Here is a 21940-nt window from a genome sequence, read left to right as displayed (position 1 = left end):
CCTTTATTAACAAGACACAAACACTGGCTAAAGCGTTTCCCATACTGCATCTGAAAAGACTGAGATATAAACGAATGCTGCTGATTAATTAATCAATTAATAGTACCCCACGGAAACTACAGGAAAAATCAATTTGGCATCTGAAAGTCCACCACCTACAAGCTTTAGCTAACCTCACCGGCAAAAAGCTTGTCCTATGCATATTTGTAAATAATCCATAAAGAAAGTATAAAGATTCCACATAAGCCTTCTAGATGTACATCCTACCACAAATTTATTATCTTAACATATGAAAGCAGTTGCTATGGATGGAATTGAACTGAATTATTTTATATTATATTTATAAAATAGTTTAATCCAATTCAATACAATCTTAAAGCACGTTGAACAAATTTCATACTAAAGTTTTCCAATAAAGAAATAGTAATCTTCTATTAAAATATCTTAAATGGGAGTGGGGACAGGGTTTTACCCATATTTAATCTATTTTGTACATTTGAGTCCAAAATAACTTTCTTCATCAAAAATCCTAATTTTACTTAATCTCCATCTTTAAAATAAAAATAAACAATTGATGTTATGACTGCATAAAGATGGATAAAATACATGATTTTTAATTTTACAAAAGAAAATTGCTGCTGTATCTCTTCCCACTTTTTACTTATCAACTCCAAATTAGCTTTAAGTGTAGATGCAGCTATTTATTTCGGTAAGCATGGAGAGTTAGATAAGATGTTTGGGATTCAAGTCATTAATTTGTCAATTAAGATAAGATGTTTGGGATTCAAGTCATTAATTTGTCTATTAGACAAATTTAAAACCTTACCAAAACTAGACTTCATTTACCTAAGCTTCCTCCACTTAGAGTGGAATTAATTGACTTGTTATTAAAGCACCAGCTCCTTAAAAAATGACTCCTCAAGAAAAATACAAAGCTAATTAAATAATTATTTTTGGTCATACATAGTTTAGTAAAGATTAATCAATCTTGTTTGGTTCTTATGATTAATCAAATATTAACATGACTTTTTCCATATATGGGGCCCCAAAAAAAAAAAGAAAAAAAAGAAAAGAGAGAGGAGAGAAAGAAAAGGGAAAATGAAATTGTTTAATTTCTTGAATTTGTTATTATTTTATTATCCAACAAAGGACATTGATTTCCCGTCTAGTGCAAAATCTTCTCCGCAAACTTTCACCCAATGTTGGTATACAAAGGAACCCCCAAAAAAACAAAAAAAAAAAGGCAGGACAAAAACAATATAATTATAAGTTAAATTGTAAAAAGAGTAATGAAAATAAGACAATTAAGGCATGACGAGTGCTTCAGTCTCCATCCACGGTCAACATTTGGGAAGATCGGATGGTGGAGGAGGCAACTTCTGATTGGGAAGACTTCCATCTTGGACGATCCATGACATCCTCAATCCCCAACTCAAATGCACGTCAAAATGGCAGTGCATCAACCAAACACCTATTCATCATCACCCTCACTTTTAATTTCTATAAATATTTTCACATAATAAAAGTATATATAAGATAATTCTCTTATGCACGAAAATTTTTGTCCATGACAATGTCACAAATATGGTCTAACGAGATAGAACAATATATATATACATGCGTATATCTATATATATATATATATTTAGAGAAGAGAATTTTTATACGATCATTTATTGCTCACCTGGGTTATCGGCGAGGAATCGGATTGCAACCCAACTGCCGGTAGGTACACCGATGGTGTTCCTTTCTGGGGGGTCGACAAGATTGTAGTTTGCAGGGTCTTTCTTAGGATCGAAGTTACCGAAACCTTGGCCAACAACATAGAAATTATATCCATGCAAATGCAGAGGATGGCTCTCAGCTCCAAGAATGCTGGTGCCTTGGAGGACAATCTCCACACTGGTGTTAAATGGAAGAACCTCCACCTTGGTCGTCCCATTGATGACATTGGTATTGTTCGGTGGAGTTCCAGTGTAGTTGAATGGATGAAGAGGGAATTTAGGGAAATCAGTGGCATAAACCCCATTCGATTTTCTGAAAAAATAGGATTGGAGAAGAGCGGTGGATGGTAGAGCAAAAGAGATGTTGTTGATACTAGCTGCGAATTTGGTTCGGTTATTAGGGCCCTGGCAGGTTTGGTTCTTAGGACAAGGATTGCTTCCTAGACCTATGGTGAAGAAGAAGTTCTTTTGAACGGTCTGTGGGACTTTAGCAGGGAATTTTGCACTGTTCAAGGATCGGATTTTGGTGGTGAAATTTGTAACCGCTGAAGTGGCATTGATGGCTGGGAGAGTTGGTGTTATTGGTGTAGAGTTGGTGTTATTGGTGGAAGGGTTTGAAGGGTTTTGGTATTCGAGAATTCCGGCAATGGTGGTGTTGTCGAATGTTCCTTGTCCTGTGAAATATGGTCTGGCTAACATGTAGAATGAAGCGTTTGGAAAATGATCCTTGGTCTTGAGGAGAATATTTGTGGTTTGTCCTGGGGCTATGACTAGAAGATCAGTTTCAAATGGCTTAACGTAAATTGCATCGGCTTCGACCACGGTAAAGGTATGATTTGCAATCCTGAAGAATAGTTCGTCATTGAGTGCAGCATTGATCAAACGTAGTAGATAGGTCTTTCCAGGCTTCACCTTTAGCCTAAAAGTCTCTGCAGAAAACCCAAAAAAAAAAACAAAAAAAAGAAGAAAAAAACTATGAAAATTGTAATTTTGATGGGTCTCCACGCCCAATTACATATAATTTTTATATAACTGGGGATAATATATAAAATAAATCATATATAATCAGGTATTCAAACCACTCCTAAACTATACTAGGAGTGATGAAAATTGTTGGATCATATTTACTATGTGATGCAAAATATAAAATGTTACCATTTTTTTGTGTGCAATTGTATAATGGGCCAGGAAGTCCATTAAGGGTGTAGGCATCAGAGACATTTGGGCCAGCCCCAGTCTGAAGAGCTTGACTAATAACAGCCTCTGTGTTCGCGTTCCACCACTCTCCTGCAATTTAATCATGGTTAATTTGGCTGATTAGCATACAAAAAAAGTAACCAAAAACCACATAATTAAAATTGGGTTTCAAAAATTAATAATTGAGGTAAATAATAACAATAATAATAATGGTGCTTATGTATTTTACCAAACAGAATTGGAACTTCCTTGTAGGGTTTGACAAAAGGGTAAGATTCATTGCGCCTAGGGAGGATAATAAGAGGCCCATAGACACTGGCTCTTAGCCAGGAGAAGTGAGCATGCCAAAAGAGAGTTCCTCTCTGCCCAACAATGGTGAAGTTGTAAACGTAAGTTTGGCCTGTTTGAATTGGGCATTGGGTGATATAAGCAGGTCCATCTGCCCACCCACTTCGAAGTTGTCGAATACCATGCCTGTGTACCAAAACATATGATCATACAAACATTAAATTAACTAAGGAAAAACAGTAATGTAATGTAACAAAATTAAGAAACATAATCTTACCAATGAATGGTTATGTTGTACGGAACAAGGTTAACAACCTTAACCACAAGCCTGTCTCCTTCTCTGGCAACAACTCTTGGCCCTGGGAATTTCCCATTCACTGCCACGACGCTCTTAGTGTGACACAAACGTGTCACATTTTTCAACTTTATCTGCATTAAGATTCAACAAAATTTTCAGACCTGCTTGTAATATTTATATCTAGATATATATATATATATATATCAAAGTTACAAAAATTCTACAACTAAGCTCTCATATATATATGTATATATATATTATCAATGGCGTACTTCGAACTTGTAGTGCCTCGTAACGCCTGTATGCTTTGGAGTTGCATTTGCACCAGCAGCCTGAGGAAATGCACAAAGAGAGCTCACAACAATGAGACAAGCCGCGAGAACTGTTAGTGAAGAAGGAAGACGAGCACCCATTTTGTTTATCTCTTTCTTTTTCTTTTTTCTTTTTTTCTTTTCAGTGTCTGATTGTGTTTGGTTGGAGAGGAAAAAAAAAAAAAAAAAAGGAAGATAATTCCTTAACTTTTCCTTGATGATACTACTCTTGCTTTCAACTCTGTGTAGTGGACCAAAAAAATGTATGTTGAGTTTATATAGAAATTTCAAGGACGTGTTTGGTTGATTAGGTAATAAGATGATTCCGGTTTGAGAAAGAAGATAATCACCTAATATATACTTTGTTGGACCCCATTTATCTTTACTGTAGAGTGTCACCAAAGTTATTTTCTATATATGCATATTCTTTTTGCTTCATTTTCGACTCTTAAATCCTAATTCACAGATTTAACTGTTATAAAATATTATTTCCCTAACCCGAAGCCAATACTAATTCTTAATTTCAAATCTCTAGTCCTTTTCCAAAGTAGTTTTGGTGGGAAAAAAAAAAAAGTATATGTTACTAATTTTCAAACCTATGAACTATTGACCGATTGAGACAAATCAAAGTTAAGGCCACCACCTTCCTTTAATCACTATTAATCACTCAGAAATCTCTTTTTAATCAAGTCATTTTTACGTTCTTGGCAAATTAATGAAGATTATATCGTTTTCAAGTGAAAAAAATCTCTGGGGTATGCCTGGTTGGTGATGCTATTCGAATCTCTCTCTCTCTCCCAACCAAAGAGAGCCTTGAGAATATGAAAGTTCCCCTTGAAGAGGACTTTTGACCCAACAACAAACCTTTCAAGCAAGAAAAGAAATCATGATAACTACGTATAAATTAGGCCATTTCGTTTGGTATTTTTCTGTTTGTCTTTTTACTAATATTATATGTATGCTAAGCAGACTAATCACAGAAAAAAGCTTAGAGGAGAAGATTAAAAAATATATAAAAATAATACAAAATAATAATAAAAAAAGCAACTAAAGTGTATAAATATTATCAAGTAATTAAATGGGCTCCTCAATAATTAAGTTTTACTTCAAAGAAAAAGAAAAATACGTATACATATATTAATATAGTTTTATATCAATTCAATTACCTGTACTTAGCTAAAAAATAAAGTTGCTACACCAACTACAGCACTTGTAGGCTACTCTTAACACTTCTACATACATAGTCATTTACTATTTTTAACAACAATAACAACAACAATTACTGGATCATTTTAACCTGTTGAATGGGTATAAGATTAACACACACACACATATATATAGATAATATTATATTTTATAATATTTATGTGTATTTCTCTAAATGTGTACAGATATGTGCGTATCTGTTAGAGCTAGATGTGAAACAGGGAAATGATTGACCGACCAAGAAATCCCAATGTTAACCAAAATTAGTACAGATAACACTGAAGGTGTATGAAGTTGGAGCTTTCCTGACAAGGTTTTTATGGTTTACCAAAGGATACGAGCACGAAATGATCAAAAGGTCCACGGTACACCTGTTTGTATACTAGTTACTAAAATATGAAAATATTTTGTCTCAAATTTCACTTTACTTTAGAGGAGCCTTATCCATTATCCAATATCCTCCAAAATATAAATGCCACGTTAATTCCATAGATGAAAGATGGCAAAATTAATCGCTTTAGCTTGGCCTCATCCCATTAAATGTTCTATTCCAATGTTTTTTCATTTCACTTATAATTTTATTATGGGAGTGACAGCTCGTAGATCATGAATAAAAGGATATATTATATAAGATAATGCGTGTATATCCAAATTAATTGTCTTGTGACAAGGACACTTTTCTCTGATACTGAGTTCTAATCTCCATATTCCCACATTAATAAATAAATAAATAAAATTGTTCTAGCTAGATAATTCCAAAAAAAAAAAAAAAAAAGAATTATGTATTTTCTTTGATACAAATAACCAATTTATTTGACCATCTAAAATTACGCATAGAACTTTAAGGTACTACAATTAATTAGATTGACTAAATTCTACCTAATGGGGTTGGCAGTACTATTATTTCAGAAAACTAGAGAAAAAGCAAGATTGGTGGGTAGGAACTATGACTTGTGAGATTAATTAGAGTCCAATAACCCTAGTGTTTAGGGTTGTTTGCAAGTATTTGGTAGATCCTACCGGCAGCTTCGATCTTAATCATAACTGATATAATTAACAATCAAGAATTGCAAGGAGGCTTACCAAACTAGGATTAATATGCATGCATGTGGAAGTCCTTGTTTACATGGAGTGGAACAAAGATCTTCAATAATAACAACCTTCTTATAATGGGTTTTGAACATCCAATTTCAACTAAAACTTGCTTTTTTGGTAGTCAAATAATTCGTGGGACTGCTTAATCTAAAGTTATTGTTATAACCAGAGGTTGATTACCTATCGCAAATCAAAACCCTTCCATGTGACTCTTACATGGTACGTGCACCAATTTATAATGAATGCACCAGCTCTACTGAAAAAGCTCAATGTTGGTCTGTTGGGGTTAATTACTTAATTTAATTAAGACAAATTTGAGATATGGATAGATTTCATTAATAAAAACACAAGTCTAATATATACTTATGATTTGAGGAACAAGCAAAACAAAGTTCAATGATTGTGCACATAAAAAAAGAAATTAGATACATTAATAGTTAAGGAGATTTAAAACATCAAAACCAAGCTGATTGTCAAACCGGCTGGTCATATTTTATAATCCTCTTGGAAACAGTATAATAGCAATGTCATCAATTTTTCTGATTACAAAATTCAAATCCTCCTGGACAACATAAAAAAATAAAATTAAAATTAAAATTAAAAAAAAAGGCTGATTTAATCCGAAATTTCGAATACATCAACACATAATCTACTCTAACATAGTACATAATTAAACAAGGTAACTGAAATTTTGGAAATGTAGTTTTTTTATAAATTAATCCCAGATCATAACAACTGCTATAACTCCTACACCAAGAAGCACAGCAAGAAACTTGAAGAAGGGGGTATCAAAGTAAGAATTGGCTTGAGGTTTGAAGCCTTTGGCAATGAGATGGTTAATGGCAACGTAGATAAAAACCCCACAAGCAAGTCCCATTGAGATTGCATAGATCCAATCGGCTACACGACCCTGCGTTGTGGCATCGATAGCAATGCCTATGCCTACGCCAATTGGACTTGAAATTGCAAATGCAAAAGAATAAGCTGCTGTTATCAGAAATGGCCTCTTTGGTAGCATCCTCAGCAGTGCAATCCCCATTGCAATTGCTGCGAATATTTTGTGCAGTGATATTGTCCATAGATTCCTCCATGCATCTGACTTCTTGTCTACAAAAATTATACGACAAATTTAAAAAAATATATAATAATAATAATACTACGATAATGCATTTGGTTCTTGTATGCAATTAATGCCTGTAGTTTGAGATGGAAGTAGCATTTAGGTACTCATTTTTAAAACAATAATCTCCTCGTTTGATATCATTTATATTTTTCGTTTTCTTTTTTCCTTTCTTCTTTGCTTGAAAGATGGAACATGCATGAATGATAAATGATTACTATGAAAGTCATTAATTATAATAACATCCAAAAAAAAATAACATTATCAAAATTAATTAACTTTCTTTTATAAACAATTTGAAATGATTTTCAAGTTGATGCTTTTGTTTTTGTTTTTGCTTGTGCTTTTTTATTTAACCTTGTAGTTAGTTTCTTTAAGCTTTGTAGGTAGGTAAAAAAACTATCTTTTAAAGCACAAACCAATCACACACAAATAAAGTTAAACATTTAAAAAGAAAACTGAAAACCAACGACATAAATAATAACCAGCTCTCAATTTACAAATTATTACACATTAATCCAATTCTCAAACATCGTAAAAGCGACTAGTTAATCTCTATTAGCTCCTTCCTACCATATATTATTTAATTATTTCTAAGAACTTATGTAGCAAACCCAGGAAATTTTTCGAGAAGGGGCACCACTGTATAATACCATTTGGTTATTCTTTAATTCATAGTGAATAGAAATATAATTTATTATTACTTTAATTAATTATAATACATATTAAAATATTGTTAATTGAGAACCTAAATATAAACAAATGAACACTTAAATAAATAAATAATTAAAAAAATCAATTAAATATTATTGCATATTTTATTATATTATTTGGTAATTTTAGCATTATTAAAAAGAAAATTCCAGGCACAACTATGAACAAGGTAATCTTTGGATTTTGTTTCAAAAAATAAATAAATAAATAAATATTTATATTTATATATATATATATATATTTTTTTTTGTTTTTATTTTGTTTTTTTACAGAAAAAAGGACGAAGAAGAAGAATGGGCTTTTCTGAACAAGGCCTGAATTGGACTCATATCAATGAAGACTAGGCCCAAACATTTATGTGGATTGTGAATTTTGGATGTTTTGTTGACTTTTTATTATTATTATTATTATATTATTATATTATTATATTATTATATTATTATTTTGGAAGTGTAGGAAAATTCAGAGTAAGAATTAGTGGTGGCTTTTTCACTGGCTTATTTCGACAGGAACAATACTTCTTGGACCCTTAGAAATTAAGTTTGAAATACAAGGAGCTGCAATCACAACCATTAATGTAAGCGTGTGAGTGGGTGTGTTGGAGAGACTTGGAGGAGAACTAGTCAAGCATCAATAAATAAGCATACAATTTTATTAATTTTACAACCGAACGTGGAGAAAAATCAAGAAAACAACAAATTGGAAACGATATTCGTATTTTGATTGGTTGGAAGTGAAGACTTTATGGATCATGATCTCCAACATGCAACACTATTGCAATTGCAATTTGCAAATCAAAGCATTGGATTTGAAAGAATCAAAAGAACAGAAAAAGCAAACCAATAAATTAAAAAGAGTTTAGTGAGAGAATTTGCTAATAAATGTTACTCGTATTAATTTAACTAATATTAAGACTTTCATCAATACATGTGTGTGTATATATATATATATATATATAAAGCAAAGTGATAAGATCGTGCATGCAAAAGTTGTTGGACATTATGAAATTAAGAAAACTTCCTAATTAATTATATTTGCAAAATTAAACTTCCAGATTAGATATTTAAAAAATAATTTTAAAAAAAAGCATAATCTTGTTTAGAATTAATTAAATAATTACCTGCAACACCAACGGCGATGCCTTCAAAAACCGAATGAAAACAAAGAGCGAGAATAAGAAGTATGGTGTCGCCAAACGACGACGTTTTCAAGAAAACAGGGTTCGAATCTTCCCCACCACCATTTACATCTTTGCCACCACCAGCTGCTCTTCCATCTTCCTCCACCACCACACGAGCTTCTCTTTCACCTGAATTTGTAATATAGATGATTACGCAATCTCCAATCATCGTCAGAAGATATCCCGCGGATGCCAGCATGAAAGCGAAAGGGTACGATTTGTCAGTGAGATCGCCGAACGTCTCGTTGGAATCGCTCAAGAAATGCATCAAAGAAGTGCCCAGGAATACTCCCCCTGCAAACTGAGTACCGAGCAGAAGAAAGCTCTCGTTCCATCTGAAGAAGTACGGCGAAACTCCGCCCGCAAAAGTGCTCACTAGCAGGATTATCAAACACCATACCTTCACCAGAGTCAACCCTTTCGAGTGCAAATCTACGTGCTCTTCGTCTTCGTCGTCGCCATGACCTCCATGGCCGTTGACTAGGACGAAAACTTGGAGGATTAGCACAGTTAGATAGGTTAGAGAAGAGGAAATTGACTTAGAAGCCATAGTTTGTTAATTGGTTTTTTCGGTGAAGTTGCTTTTGGCTAGCTTCCAACCGTTTGGGGATTAGTTATGTCTATATGTATTATGATCATTATGTATTAAGTAGTTTGATAATAGTCAATTAATTTTGAGTATTTAACTGGAATATTATTTTCAAAATTAAAAAAATAAAATAAAAGAAAATCCCGTTTCTTTTATATAAATACGTATACATATATATGTAGTACAAGTTTGACTTTACAACATTGTAGTATAAATTTGTACTACACAACTTAAAAACAGAAGCATTAGTTTTTACTACAAGGATAACGACCCTGGAATTAGATTGGGGAAGGCTTTAGCTTCCAAACTTTTTATACTTAAATATAAATCAGTATTTTTTAAAAGGAAAAAAATATATATATCTGGATGGATATATAGACATAGATATAATATAATTTTGCTTTAGAAAAAAAAAATGATTAAATGAATTCCCAAAGTTCAAACCATTCATAAATCTATTTTGAAAATGAGAGAGAATAAATATATGGAAGTCAATCCAAAAGCTAAATCCGATGACAAAAGCAAACTTTAGTTGCCAGCTAAAGGATGAAGGCTCCAATGCACATAGTTGGTGGACACTACGAAATTGGATAATGATGGTTATATTAAATTATATAAAACAAAATAAAGAAATACTAAGCAATTACTTATAAAGTGCAAATAACGCACTGCAAATCGTTAAAATAATTTACTCTTCTAATTAGGGATTACTTTATCAATCGAAACAATAAAAACCAAGAAGATCTAGAGGTGCTTATCGGCCATGTGTCTCTCTCTCCAAAGAGAACAACAACAACAATAATAATTATAATAATATAATCAATCAGGAATAGCCATAAAATTTGTCAAAGTTGTATATCACATAAGCCCCGAGCTCATACAATGACATATTGATTTCCAATATCAGAAATATGAAGTGATAAAACAGGGTTTATACATTCTCACATCAAATCCAATTAGGCAGGGTAACACACAAATCTTGTAGTTATATATATATACATATACATATGTAGAATACTATATGTAACATATACATATTATACCATCACCTGAAAAAGTTAATATCAAACCATGTCCGAACCATCCGACTCGCTCTCCCTGCTTTCGTGCCATCCTGACCCCATCCTAAGTTTACATACTGGACAGGTGCCTTGTTGGCGAAGCCATGGATCAATGCAGCTAGCATGGAACTGAAAAAAAGAAAGATCATTCCCAATTACAACCTGAAGTAATGAGAATAAAACAGGCCACCTCTACAAAGGTCAGCTTGTCATTTATGTACAAGCAAAGATGTCTGACAAAGTTGGGAACCACAGAATCCAGAAGCTCGAGTAAGCCAAAGAAATTTGGCAAGATTTCGATATTCCTTTCCTAAATAATCTTCAGGAAGAATGATAGGGGAAGAGAGAGGTATGTTAGTCACCATTGGCCATTTACTGTACCGTACATAATATTTAAGGTTTCAGTTAAAATGAAGCACAAATAATACTGGCATATGCAATTTTCTAGACTGTTATAAGACACAATTGTGACACACCATCCATGAGAGTACACAGAGGAAGAACCTGATGCAAACATGGCAGGCTCCGAACAAGCTCTCCCCTGGTGACTTGCTCTAAGCAAATGCTGCATGTCAGTTCATCCTCTGAAGCCTTCATGTTACCATCTACCTTTTTCAAACCCTGCTTTATCAGTTATAACGACGAAGGTGAGAAATTACAACCCATCAACATAGAATGCATTTACACTCTCCAACCCCCAACAACAGGGAAGGGGGAAGAAAGAAAGAAATTAAAAAACACACACAGAACAGACACATGTTTCAACTCCATTTCTTAGATGAATGTAGAGGCACAGATTCTCAAAGAAAACAGGATTAGACTGAAGTACCATCTGAGAAGGCCTAGAAGATTTCGGATTACAGTATTAATCATGATGCAAAAGTGTTTTTCTTGGCGGAAGACATTTAGCAAATGGTATATCTGAAATACAGTTTCTGGCATGATCTGAGTTGTCCAGGGGAAAGGAAGAACATGAAAATTGTTTATGAGGTCTTGAAGACAAATCAATTCTCATCTCCAACTTATTATTAGTAGGAATAGTGGATTCTAACTGATGAGGTTAACTCAGTTTATTGTCACAGCATGCCTCAGATTAGAACCAGATATTTGTCTCCATAATGCCCCTAGAAAAGACACTGAATAAAGACAAGAAGGTTTCACAAATTATGGACCCATGATATGGATCCACAGGAATCCACTTGTCTATTTTTCAATCAAATCCTCAGGTTTAGACCAAATGCCGTCCACTGAAAGGTTGAACAAAATTGTACAAAGAGGAGTCTCAAATTAATGTGTGATATAAAGTTCTCAAAGATTGAAAAATAACATTGCTTCTGGTTTAATTGGCAAGAGACCACAACTTAGGTTTTGGATCCATCTAATTACAACTGAAATACCAGGAATGCACAAACTGACCAACTAAATGTCAAAAAGGTACTTGAAAGAAATTCATCGCTACTACATAATATATTATTAAAAAATCAAACTTCAGATTAGAAAACAGTACCTCAGATGCAGCCGAAGAAGATGGTGTCTGTTGAAACGATGAGCCATCTCTGTTAAAAGGGAAGTATACTCATAAGTTTCCTATTTCATTATCAGTTTATAGCAATTTTTTATATACATATGCAACATTAGAAAGTTAAATAACTTTTCATGTCGGTGGAGGAAGTTCAAGGAACTGAAGGGCACACAATAAAATGAAGACAATATGACAATTCATAAAATAATTTGAATAGCAGTGTGAAAATATGGTATTATTTATCCACAGTTTTCAAAAATATATAAAAGGGAATTTTGCGAATTTTGCGATTCAACCCAAAAATTCCAACACCGTCAAAGCAAAAAACCATTCATGAAAATGTGGGTTTGGATAAACATATAGGCTTCAAAAGTAGTTCATAAGAACAACAAGGAAAGCAAACCATTAAGTATAGATGTCAAAAAAGGCTTTCCAACTTACTTCACTGAACCAGCAACTTTATACTTATGAACAGGTAAGGCATTAATCTCTTCCTCACTCATTGATGGAGTTGTAGAGGCACTGTCAGAGTCCAGTGCTCTCAAAGTATCATAATCTGTTATATGAATGCAGAAGTATTATCCTCCCAAAAGTTCAGCAACTAAATTCCAACTAAAGAGGACTTATTGACTTGCTTAGCATGGAATATTTATGAAAGCACCTCAAATATAAGAGGTGACTAGTTCACACATTCCAACAGGTATAATCTAGCAAAAGGATACTACCTAGATCATCAAATTCACGATCAAGAAGAGCAAGCTGGAGTCTAAGTCCTTGTAACCGCCCTCTTGTTGCAAAAGCGATTGATGGTGGCATATGCAGCCGTAATTCTGTATGACCAAGCAAGCCACTGGCTGCTGCAGCATGGGCTCGGGCCTGTGCTTGAAGTTGCTGACAAGTTGCATACATCCTCAGGCTTGTTGCCATCAGAAAGACACCCACAACTAGCCAGAGCTGCATGCATTATACTGATGGTTAACTTTCTAGATGCTATATAAGTTTTGAGCTTGAAAACCACAATCAAAATAATTATCATGCATACAGTAAATGTACAGGACAACATACCAGAAAGTTTGGTGACATTTGGTGAGAGTTCAAAATCATGAATAGCAACAGAACTGCTGAACAAATAGATTAGTAGTGAATTAATAATGTGCTATACTAAAGCAGCATGAAGTGGAACAGAAAGTAACGGAATTGAAAACATTACCCGTGACAAGAAATGCCAGTGAATTAGTATTTACTGGCCGAGCTGTATGGATACGCTAAACAGAGAAAAACAAAAAGAATCGCATGATAACAGATTAAATTTTAAAACTGCATTAAGACACACAATAGTACGAAACAAATAAATGAAGATAACTAGAAGGTACAAAATATATACAGGGTAAGGATGTGCAGATGCATGCACCAAAAGGCATAAAGACATACCACTGCAGGTTGTTCAGGAATAAATCCTGGAAATCCACTTTCAATATCTCCTCTAGTACCTCGAAAAACAAAACTCATGGTTACAACAGGTTTGAAAAGTTTCCCTCACGTAGAACAGCTTAGGTGTTCTAAATTCACTCAGGAGTCAAGTATGAAAGTCCTTCCTTTTCAAAACTTTAATACCTGCAAGAGTTCCAAGAATACATATTTGATTACATATTTAATATACAATCCAACCAGGCACAGTTAAAACTTAGAAAATTAGTTATGGAGTAATACTCCAAAAGCCATCCACCATAGACCAAAGTTGCACAAAGTAAGGTGTTAGAAATTCCACTGGCGCAGGACTTTCACACTGTTTTACACGTCAAGAAGTTTCCAAAACTTGCAAGATCATAAATATCGTCTACTACAGACAGATAGAGATGCAGTAAAGTACTTGACCCTAATTCAATTGCAAGATAAAAAATAAAAAATAAAAAAAAAAATCAGTAAACTTTTTAGTTGTTTACAAATATTGTTCCAATCACCTGTACAGCTACCTCAAAGATGTAGATGAAAGCAGTGATATGTAAGTTTCCATCCAAATTATCAGCAAAAGGTAAGTAGCAAAAAAACTGCTGACAATTAGGATGTTGAAGCATCATATCCCAAGTCAAATAGTAATTAGTTGTCACATAATCCTTTTCCACTGGATCAAAATTCAGAAATCATAAAGCAGCAAAAATTTCTACAAAGCTAATTGCAATAATTTCTTCCTAACAGTGGAACTATTATCTAGGGATCAGAACAATCATCAAACATACGGATAACTCACCAGGTTTAGCTCCCAAGTATCAAAAACATTTCTAGGATTGTCAAAGATGAAAAAGAAAATCATTTCCAATCAACATGAAATTACAATGATCCCAGAAGATTCTTGTCAACATCATCAATGACCACCAGATTTCTTAATGAGAAAACTTTAATGAAACCAACAAAGTACTTTTAGGACTTGAAGCATTCATAAGAACATAAATGAAGTAAGAACTTGTATATGAGCTTAAAATAATCAAATTCAAGCATGATTTCAAACTCTGTAAACATAATATCATAAAATTGAACATTCAAGAAATTGTTGTTGCCACAAATTATCAAAGTACAATGATCCATCACATGATTAACAATTAAAAAGCTACAAGGAAAGCTGCTTATATTCATGAAAAAATCGCCTGGTCAAAATGCATTCAATATCTTGTAATTTATTATTTTACAAAATTCTACAGTGAGAACCATTTAGTTGTCAGTTCCAATAACAACGTGTACATGAGCTTAAAACAATCAAACACAAGCATGATTTCAAACTCTAAAAATAATAACATAAAATTGATCATTTGGGAAATTGTTGTTGCCAAACCCTAACTTTTAAAGTATAATGATCCATTACAAGATTAACAATTACATAGCTACAAGGGAATCTACTTTTATTCATGAAAAAATTTTGCCGGGTCAAAATGCATTCAATATTTTCCAATTTATTATTTTACAAAATTCTACAGTCAGAACCATTTAGTAGTCAGTTTCAATCTAGGTAACCCAGATCATGTCTAAAAAAATTGATGAAAAGGTTAAAGTGTTACATTTGAAAATATTCCTTTGAACCAATATTAAAATAATTTACAGTTTTACACCATCCCATGGTTTAAAATACAAAAACAAGAAGGGAAATAAATACGATAACAATAGGCAGATCTTCCAATTGGCATGAACAAATCCAATCTAGCAACAAATATTTACTCGACACAAACTTCGTCAAACCACACAGCTTGAATTCAACCATTAGAACGAGAAAACATTTCTAGACAGCTAAAAGGAACCTCACTAGGAAGTAGGAATATTATTACTAAATTGTAAACAAAAGATGACAGAGGACATAAATCCACTTTCTTTGTTTATTTAAAATAAATTGACCAATCATTTTTGGCATTCAATTGTTGTAAAGTAGCCATGGGCTTATAGACTACGATTAAAAACTGCCAGCAGAGTGCCACCCCACCTCTTACACTGACATATCTATTTTTTAATCCACATTTTTATATAATCAAAAACCAAGGTGACCACTAGTGTTTATCAGCATTGTTTATAGTATGGAACCTCCATTTTCCACTGAAGAAATCATCAAACCTATTCGGCTCTTTAGTTAAAATACTTGGCTGACCATTCCACATTGGAATTTTGGTCAGCATAAACACAGATCTAATACATAAATGATACTAATCATCCACCCAAATTCCCCAAAAAAAATAAATAAATAACAACAAATACAAAATTCATGCCAATAAAAAATTGAAAATAAAATAAATAAAGCAAAGCCCTTATATCTTGACCTCAGAGTTTCATCACTTAGAAACCAAATTAATCACGAGAAAAAGAAACAAATAATTCGACTTCGACAACAATAATAATAATAATTAAAAAATGAAAACACAAAAAGTCGGCCAAAAAAAAAAAAAAAAAAAACCAGCATTAGTCAACTAAGCAAACTAATCCTCAGCTCGGCTGCTAATAAGATGCATAGTACATTGAAGACAGACTGTAAATGGTAACAAAGTAACTGCGCCGTGAAAAAACCACAGAGTGCAAATTTTCTCGGCAGCCAAACAGAAACAAAGACAAAAAAAAAAAAAAAAGGGGACTTACATATGCCAATTGAATTGGAGCATAGACATGGATCTCCGAATGTGCAACTACTCGACTGAAGACGAAGACGAAAAGCCTTAGGATCGACAACCAACGATAGGCCTGTCCAAACAGTTTTCAAAAATTTTTTAAAATTAAATGGTAATATAAATTAAAAAAAGAAAATAAATAAATAAATATTTAGTTGAAGAAGCTCAAGAAGAGTCTAGAGGACGACACGTGGGCAAACTTGGATTTGAAAAGCTGCCACGATTTCTCATAGCATGCAATCGCAGAAGCTTCGCACCGACGCCGTTTCGTAATAATATGATTGGTTGCTGTGCTGACCTACATACTTCAGATCTGGCCACATCCCCTTACCAACAAAATCGCATTTTTCCAAAGTATACGATAATAATAATAATAACATGTACATTTTTTGTTTTTTTTTTGATAAAATAGTTTTTTTTTTAAATATTATATAAGGATAATTATATTTTTTTACTTCTGACATTAAAATATGGTTAGATTTTTTCCATACTAGTTCAATTATGCATTTTTAACTAAAACATTTAATAAAATTAGATATACACGCATTTCAAAATAATAAAATAGAATATAATAGTTTTTTAATGAAGAATTGCATAATTTATGTATGATTAATTTCATAAAATTTATTTGTTGAAATAAATTTGGTTTAATGATAAAACTATGAAAAATATGAATCCAAATTTCGAACTGTTGAAATTCTCACTTCTCCCAATTGTAAAAAAGTTAAAAAGGTGTAGATGAAATTCTTCCTCCACTAGTTCAGGAAGTGTTAAGTGTATTTGACTTATATAGTATTTATATCTAGCAATTTTTGGTAGAAATATTTATATTTAGAATGCTAATGTAATTTGATTAGAAAATTAATGCCAAATAATAAATATTCAAGCAATGATCATTCGTAAATTTAATTTTTCCGATTTATAAAGAAAAATTAATTTAAAAAAAAAGTGATACAAATAGCTTACAAAAAGTATTGTTGAAAATACTCAAAAATTTAAAAATAAAAATAAAGCTTTTATATGATGAACATTCTCATTCCATGTGGTGGTTTGTTTTAATCATACAGGGAAAAGAATCCATGATAATTAACATAGACAGCATACACAAATATTTCTCATTTTTCTTTAGAAAAAAAAAAAATATATATATATATATATATATAATTTAGGGCATCACTATTATTAGTCCCTCCTTTTGTTTGATTGTAGCAACCATTTTCAAACGTCATAAAAAAATTATATATAATTTTGGTTTTAGGTTCACTGGATTTGGAAAGGCAGATAGCTAATTGGGAAGTTTAACATTAACAATCCCACCTAATCCAATATATTAATCTCTCTTCATTCAAAAGGAAAAGAAAACTAATCATATCCATGGTTGTAATGTCCTTATGTGAAGAATTGTGATGTTATATACCATTTAGAAGCTGTTTTCTCTTCAATAATATAAATAAATTGCAGCATTAACAGCATAATTTTTGGATTTTGTTTTATTATAAGGAATAAATATAGCAACCATCCATATAGACATGGAGCTTGGGATTGCTATTTGGATGCCAACATTTTATGTGAAAACTATATAAATATAAATGGAAGTTTTTTTATTTAAAAAAGAAAAGAAAAGAAAAGAAATTGAGTTGCAACCAACTTAGGAAAAAGTGTGAGGCACTAAGGCAGCCAAGTATGAGTTGGCCACTTGGCCATGGACAAGCTAATTGCGTGACACAAACCCCACAATTCCCCATTCAATTTTTTCCTATATATTTATTTTTTTCCATGGCGATTTTTTTTTTTTTTTTTATGGAGAAAAATTTATTCCATAATCGAATCTCCGGACACGTAGGCACAAACAGAAATTGGAATAGTCCATTCATTTCTCTCAAGTAAATAAAAACAAAAGCACAAAAAAAAAAAAAAAAAAAAGAAGGAAAAGCACTTTACCCAAAATCATGGGCAAGTCCTCTTGCCACCTAATACGAACAACAACGAAATCAAAATTTATGCATTAAAGACCATGATAAAAGGAACCACTTCCCAAGAAGATATGAATTCAGTTCCTCATCATGCACAACCCAATACATTTTATAGCAATGCCACATGCACAAAATTATTTACATCGAGGTGATGTATTATAATTTTATAAGTTGAAAAATTAATAAAATTTAAGTGAATTTTTTATTTTTAAATAATGAATAAGTGAAATTTTTAAAAAATAAATTATGTTAATTATAAACCAATAAAATTATAATATTTTTATTTTGCTATATGATGTGATAAACTAAACAATTTAGTATCTTAACATTATTGATATACCAAAAAAATACAAAAACAAAAAGCTAATACCAGTTCTGTAAAAATCAAGTTGTTTGCCAACTTAGTTACATGTAATGTAATAGGATAAGATGATTTGTTTTTATTTTACTAATTGATATTAATATAAACTAAATATGAATAAATGAACCTAAAATTTGGATTACAAGCCAATAAAAAATCACATGTTATTGATGTCACTAAAATCAAACCTCCCTAATTATATAAACCAACAGCTATGTGCCATTAGCAGATTCAGATGAAGCTAAATCTTAAAGATAAAAATCCGTTTAGAAAAATCATAGACAAAGTTAGCTGAGCTACCTACATTTTTAGATTGTATTGTGTGTGTGTGTATATATATATATATATATATATTTGGCTATTTAGCTTGTAAGCTGGAGTAAAAGACATAAAGAATGCCTTCTAGTTCTAGAGACAAGCAGGAAGCCAAGAACATTTGCTATTTTCTACCTGTCTCTGCTTGAGCTCTAAAATATAGCCCACAAAAGAAAAAAGGCAGAAAATTTTCCCAACCATTTTGAGGACCAGGCACTTAGGCACATGCTTTAAAGCTGTGGCTTTCGAGTCAACGAGGCAACAAATACGGATCAGTCATCATTTTGCCGGCAAAATGGACATAAAATTCAAGGCAATGAAGCAACCCAAAATTATTTCACCCATAAGCTACAATTGTCACTGTTCTCATCCCCATAAGTTTTGTAAATAGACATACGCACAATGAAAAGAATCATTTTTTAATAAAGACCAAAGAGAATAAGCTAAAGCACTTTTTTTCCAGTCATTCAGCCCAGGCTCCTAACACTATTCAATGACAGAAACATAAGAGCTTTTTGCTCAGGCTCCCAACACTATTGAACCACAGTTATAAATTGGCAGCATTGCAAATTCCATGACAGAAAGTAAAGAGCTTTTTGCAAAAATAGATGGGGGAGAGCATATGATTCTAATTACAAGCAAAAGCTCCAAAGCAGATAGTACCATTCTAGGATTGATAGCACTTTGGCAGAGCTAATACTTGTCTAATCTTTTCAGGGCCAGAAAAATTATTAACTTTGTTCTTCAATTTTGAAAGGCAAAGAAAATAAATAAATAAATAAAAAAGAGTAAGGTTTCAGATTCATGTAATTCTAAGCTAGAACTCAGTTATGGAGAAATCGAAGTAAACGTACAAAATTCAATGCTTATATACAGTGATGAACTTGGCACTGCCTTAACAAATATTAATTTTTTTTGGCTTTTTCATTTTCCTCTTCTTTTTTTTTTGGCATATAACCATATTGGGTAAGGAAAAAAAAATTAAAGAAAAAATAAAATCGTCTGTGTTTTTTCCCAAAATTCACCATCTATCATTCCCCTCATGATCGTCCAAGACCCAAGTCCTGCTATGTCTACGTGCGTGTCTACTAAACACCGAACTCGAATGACTATGGCTTCGACTAAGAGACCCAGATTCAGAACCAGAACGCGATGATAGCGATGATGAAGACGATGAAGAATTTGACCTCATCCTCCCCAAGAACGAAAATAAATTACGGAAAACCCTGCCAATTCCACGGCTTTCTCTTCCTCCTCTGCTTCTTCTCGATGCCCACGAAACCCTTCTCGGAGTTCCACCACCATTGAACCCACCATCCATTTCCGTATACACGACGGGCAGTTCCCTCTCACCGCCTCTTCTTCCCTGAGAGAACCTACCCACGGCGAACCCGCCTCCGGGTAGCCTCCAGATGGTCAACCCCACTGTCTCTTCGTCAACACCGTTAGGCGATTGATCGGGATTCGAAGAATTTCTGTCCGTTGGAAGTTCGTGCCGGCACACAGGGCATGAATTTCTCAGAGAAAGCCAAGGAAGAATACAATCCGAATGGTATATGTGTTTGCAGGGCATTTCGCGAGCCTCAGAGCCCAGCTCGAACGCTTCCTTGCAAACCGCACAGTGCGATTCCAAACCCACATGGCTTTCAACAATCTCAATCGTCGGCATTGACTCTATTGCCGCTTTCGAAGCGGGCGGGTTTTCGGACCGCCCGAACCCGGTTATTTCGATCTGGGCCAGCTGCTCTAGCAACCGATCGAAACCCGAACCCATCAAAAACTCCGACATACTCGCGGGAAGTGGCCGGAGACCAGAACCAGCGCCGTCGTCGTAGTACAACTCGAAGCTATTCCTCTCGCCGCCGTCGATCCCACCTTCTTCCCCCGTGCCACGCAAGACGATGACCGGGTTGAAAGGGGACCGATCTCCGGATCCCCGTCGGATCCGGCGAGAACCGAGAGCCGTAGTTTGACCGGACTCTTGGCCGTACATGTAAGAGGACGGGAAAGGACGGCGTGTGCTCTCCGATGGCGGAGACGCATCGATCTCTTCGACGAAGCCGGTGTGACAGTACGGGCATGTAATGTTGTCCTGGACCCAAACACGGACGAAACGGGTGCATCTGTAGCACCAATACGACGCCGTAGTGGTCGTCGACATCTCTTTACGCAGATCTGAACCTAAAAGCTGTAGAGAGAGAAAGAGAATAAGAGAGCGAGAGAGAGAGAGAGAGAAATTGTGAGAGGAATGAGAAATGAAGAAGTGAGTAAAGAAGATTGGGGGGTTTTTAAGGCACGCGTGGAGTTACTGCAAAAGAGAGAAAGAGAGAGAGAGAGGTCGGGGGGGAGAGAGTGACTTCACGCGTTTAGACGTACTAAAACGGTGGGAATGGAAATATGGAATGGGGATTATTTCGGCACGTGATGAACAAACGGAGGGGTTAAAAACCTAAAAATAGAAGATGGAAAATGCCGTGAAATTAGGGATGGCGCGTGTACCACATAGATGTTGACTTGGACGCGGAGTTGTAAAATAGTTATACGAAGCGTTCACAATGTGGACGCCGAGTTTGAATTTCAAACTAGACGCCGAAGATTCTCAACCGAGGCAAACGCAAAGCGTGTATGTATTGTTTTCATGTTTTGTCTTTTTTGGCGTATCACTCCTCTTTGATCTACGGCTTGAAGACCCCCTCAAGATGTTGGGTCCCACTCCTCTAGATCATGGCTGGCCTTTTCCTTTTAACGCTTGAGATTGGATTTCTCGATGGGTTTCACCGTGGTTTTGGTATCACTGGATCGTTGAGTTTGGTTGAAGTGGGTGATCGACTTGGACTGGGCATCACA

The 21940-nt window shown here is 33.9% G+C and overlaps 4 protein-coding genes across 10 annotated transcripts; all 4 read right to left on the bottom strand.

The window, feature by feature from the left end:
• Positions 1-1104: 1104 nt before the first annotated feature.
• LOC107410995 (laccase-2-like) lies at positions 1105-4042 on the bottom strand. Its single transcript, XM_016018501.4, has 6 exons — positions 3780-4042; positions 3487-3638; positions 3151-3395; positions 2880-3011; positions 1685-2653; positions 1105-1471 (listed from the first exon to the last, which is right to left on the bottom strand). Exons 1-6 carry the CDS (start codon positions 3918-3920, stop codon positions 1341-1343), a joined length of 1770 nt encoding a protein of 589 aa, XP_015873987.3. The 5' UTR covers positions 3921-4042; the 3' UTR covers positions 1105-1340.
• Positions 4043-6586: 2544 nt separating this feature from the next.
• Positions 6587-10458, bottom strand: LOC107410994 (zinc transporter 2). Its single transcript, XM_016018500.4, has 2 exons — positions 9074-10458; positions 6587-7226 (listed from the first exon to the last, which is right to left on the bottom strand). The coding sequence occupies exons 1-2, from the start codon at positions 9681-9683 to the stop codon at positions 6835-6837; spliced, it is 1002 nt and encodes a 333-aa protein (XP_015873986.3). The 5' UTR covers positions 9684-10458; the 3' UTR covers positions 6587-6834.
• A 139-nt stretch (positions 10459-10597) lies between these two features.
• LOC107410987 (E3 ubiquitin-protein ligase SDIR1) lies at positions 10598-16677 on the bottom strand. Of its 7 annotated transcripts, none has more exons than XM_025070756.3 (9): positions 16416-16665; positions 13737-13919; positions 13516-13570; positions 13371-13426; positions 13031-13259; positions 12747-12861; positions 12291-12339; positions 11260-11404; positions 10598-10912 (listed from the first exon to the last, which is right to left on the bottom strand). In XM_025070756.3, the coding sequence occupies exons 2-9, from the start codon at positions 13812-13814 to the stop codon at positions 10902-10904; spliced, it is 738 nt and encodes a 245-aa protein (XP_024926524.1). In that variant the 5' UTR covers positions 13815-13919; positions 16416-16665; the 3' UTR covers positions 10598-10901. The 7 variants fall into 7 exon arrangements, with proteins under 7 accessions (XP_024926524.1, XP_015873976.1, XP_015873977.1 ...); XM_016018490.4 differs by having other exon boundaries at positions 11288-11404; positions 16416-16640; XM_016018491.4 differs by having other exon boundaries at positions 11288-11404; positions 13371-13423; positions 16416-16631.
• A 3217-nt stretch (positions 16678-19894) lies between these two features.
• LOC107411035 (E3 ubiquitin-protein ligase RDUF2) lies at positions 19895-21359 on the bottom strand. The gene has a single exon (XM_016018542.4). It carries the CDS (start codon positions 21252-21254, stop codon positions 20115-20117), a length of 1140 nt encoding a protein of 379 aa, XP_015874028.3. The 5' UTR covers positions 21255-21359; the 3' UTR covers positions 19895-20114.
• Between the last annotated feature and the right edge of the window lie 581 nt (positions 21360-21940).

Source organism: Ziziphus jujuba, chromosome 10 (genome assembly GCF_031755915.1).
Source record: "Ziziphus jujuba cultivar Dongzao chromosome 10, ASM3175591v1".
Lineage (NCBI taxonomy): Eukaryota > Viridiplantae > Streptophyta > Magnoliopsida > Rosales > Rhamnaceae > Ziziphus > Ziziphus jujuba.
The sequence above is the reverse complement of the archived record's forward strand: the minus strand, read 5'-3'. Positions and strand labels throughout refer to the sequence as shown.

Excerpts from the sequence above, each read along its gene's own strand:
- LOC107410995 (XM_016018501.4), bottom strand. The coding sequence starts at position 3,920 with ATGGGTGCTCGTCTTCCTTCTTCACTAACAGTTCTCGCGGCTTGTCTC. Across the intron at positions 3,639-3,779 it reads CGAGGCACTACAAGTTCGAA|ATAAAGTTGAAAAATGTGAC; the intron begins GTACGCCATTGA and ends ATCTTAATGCAG. Across the intron at positions 1,472-1,684 it reads ATTCCTCGCCGATAACCCAG|GTGTTTGGTTGATGCACTGC; the intron begins GTGAGCAATAAA and ends GATGATGAATAG.
- LOC107410994 (XM_016018500.4), bottom strand. The coding sequence starts at position 9,683 with ATGGCTTCTAAGTCAATTTCCTCTTCTCTAACCTATCTAACTGTGCTA. Across the intron at positions 7,227-9,073 it reads CATCGCCGTTGGTGTTGCAG|ACAAGAAGTCAGATGCATGG; the intron begins GTAATTATTTAA and ends TAATTTTTGTAG.
- LOC107410987 (XM_025070754.3), bottom strand. The coding sequence starts at position 13,814 with ATGAGTTTTGTTTTTCGAGGTACTAGAGGAGATATTGAAAGTGGATTT. Across the intron at positions 13,260-13,370 it reads AAATGTCACCAAACTTTCTG|CTCTGGCTAGTTGTGGGTGT; the intron begins GTATGTTGTCCT and ends TAATGCATGCAG. Across the intron at positions 11,103-11,259 it reads TCTGTGTACTCTCATGGATG|ATTATTTAGGAAAGGAATAT; the intron begins GTGTGTCACAAT and ends TTCTTCCTGAAG.
- LOC107411035 (XM_016018542.4), bottom strand. The coding sequence starts at position 21,254 with ATGTCGACGACCACTACGGCGTCGTATTGGTGCTACAGATGCACCCGT.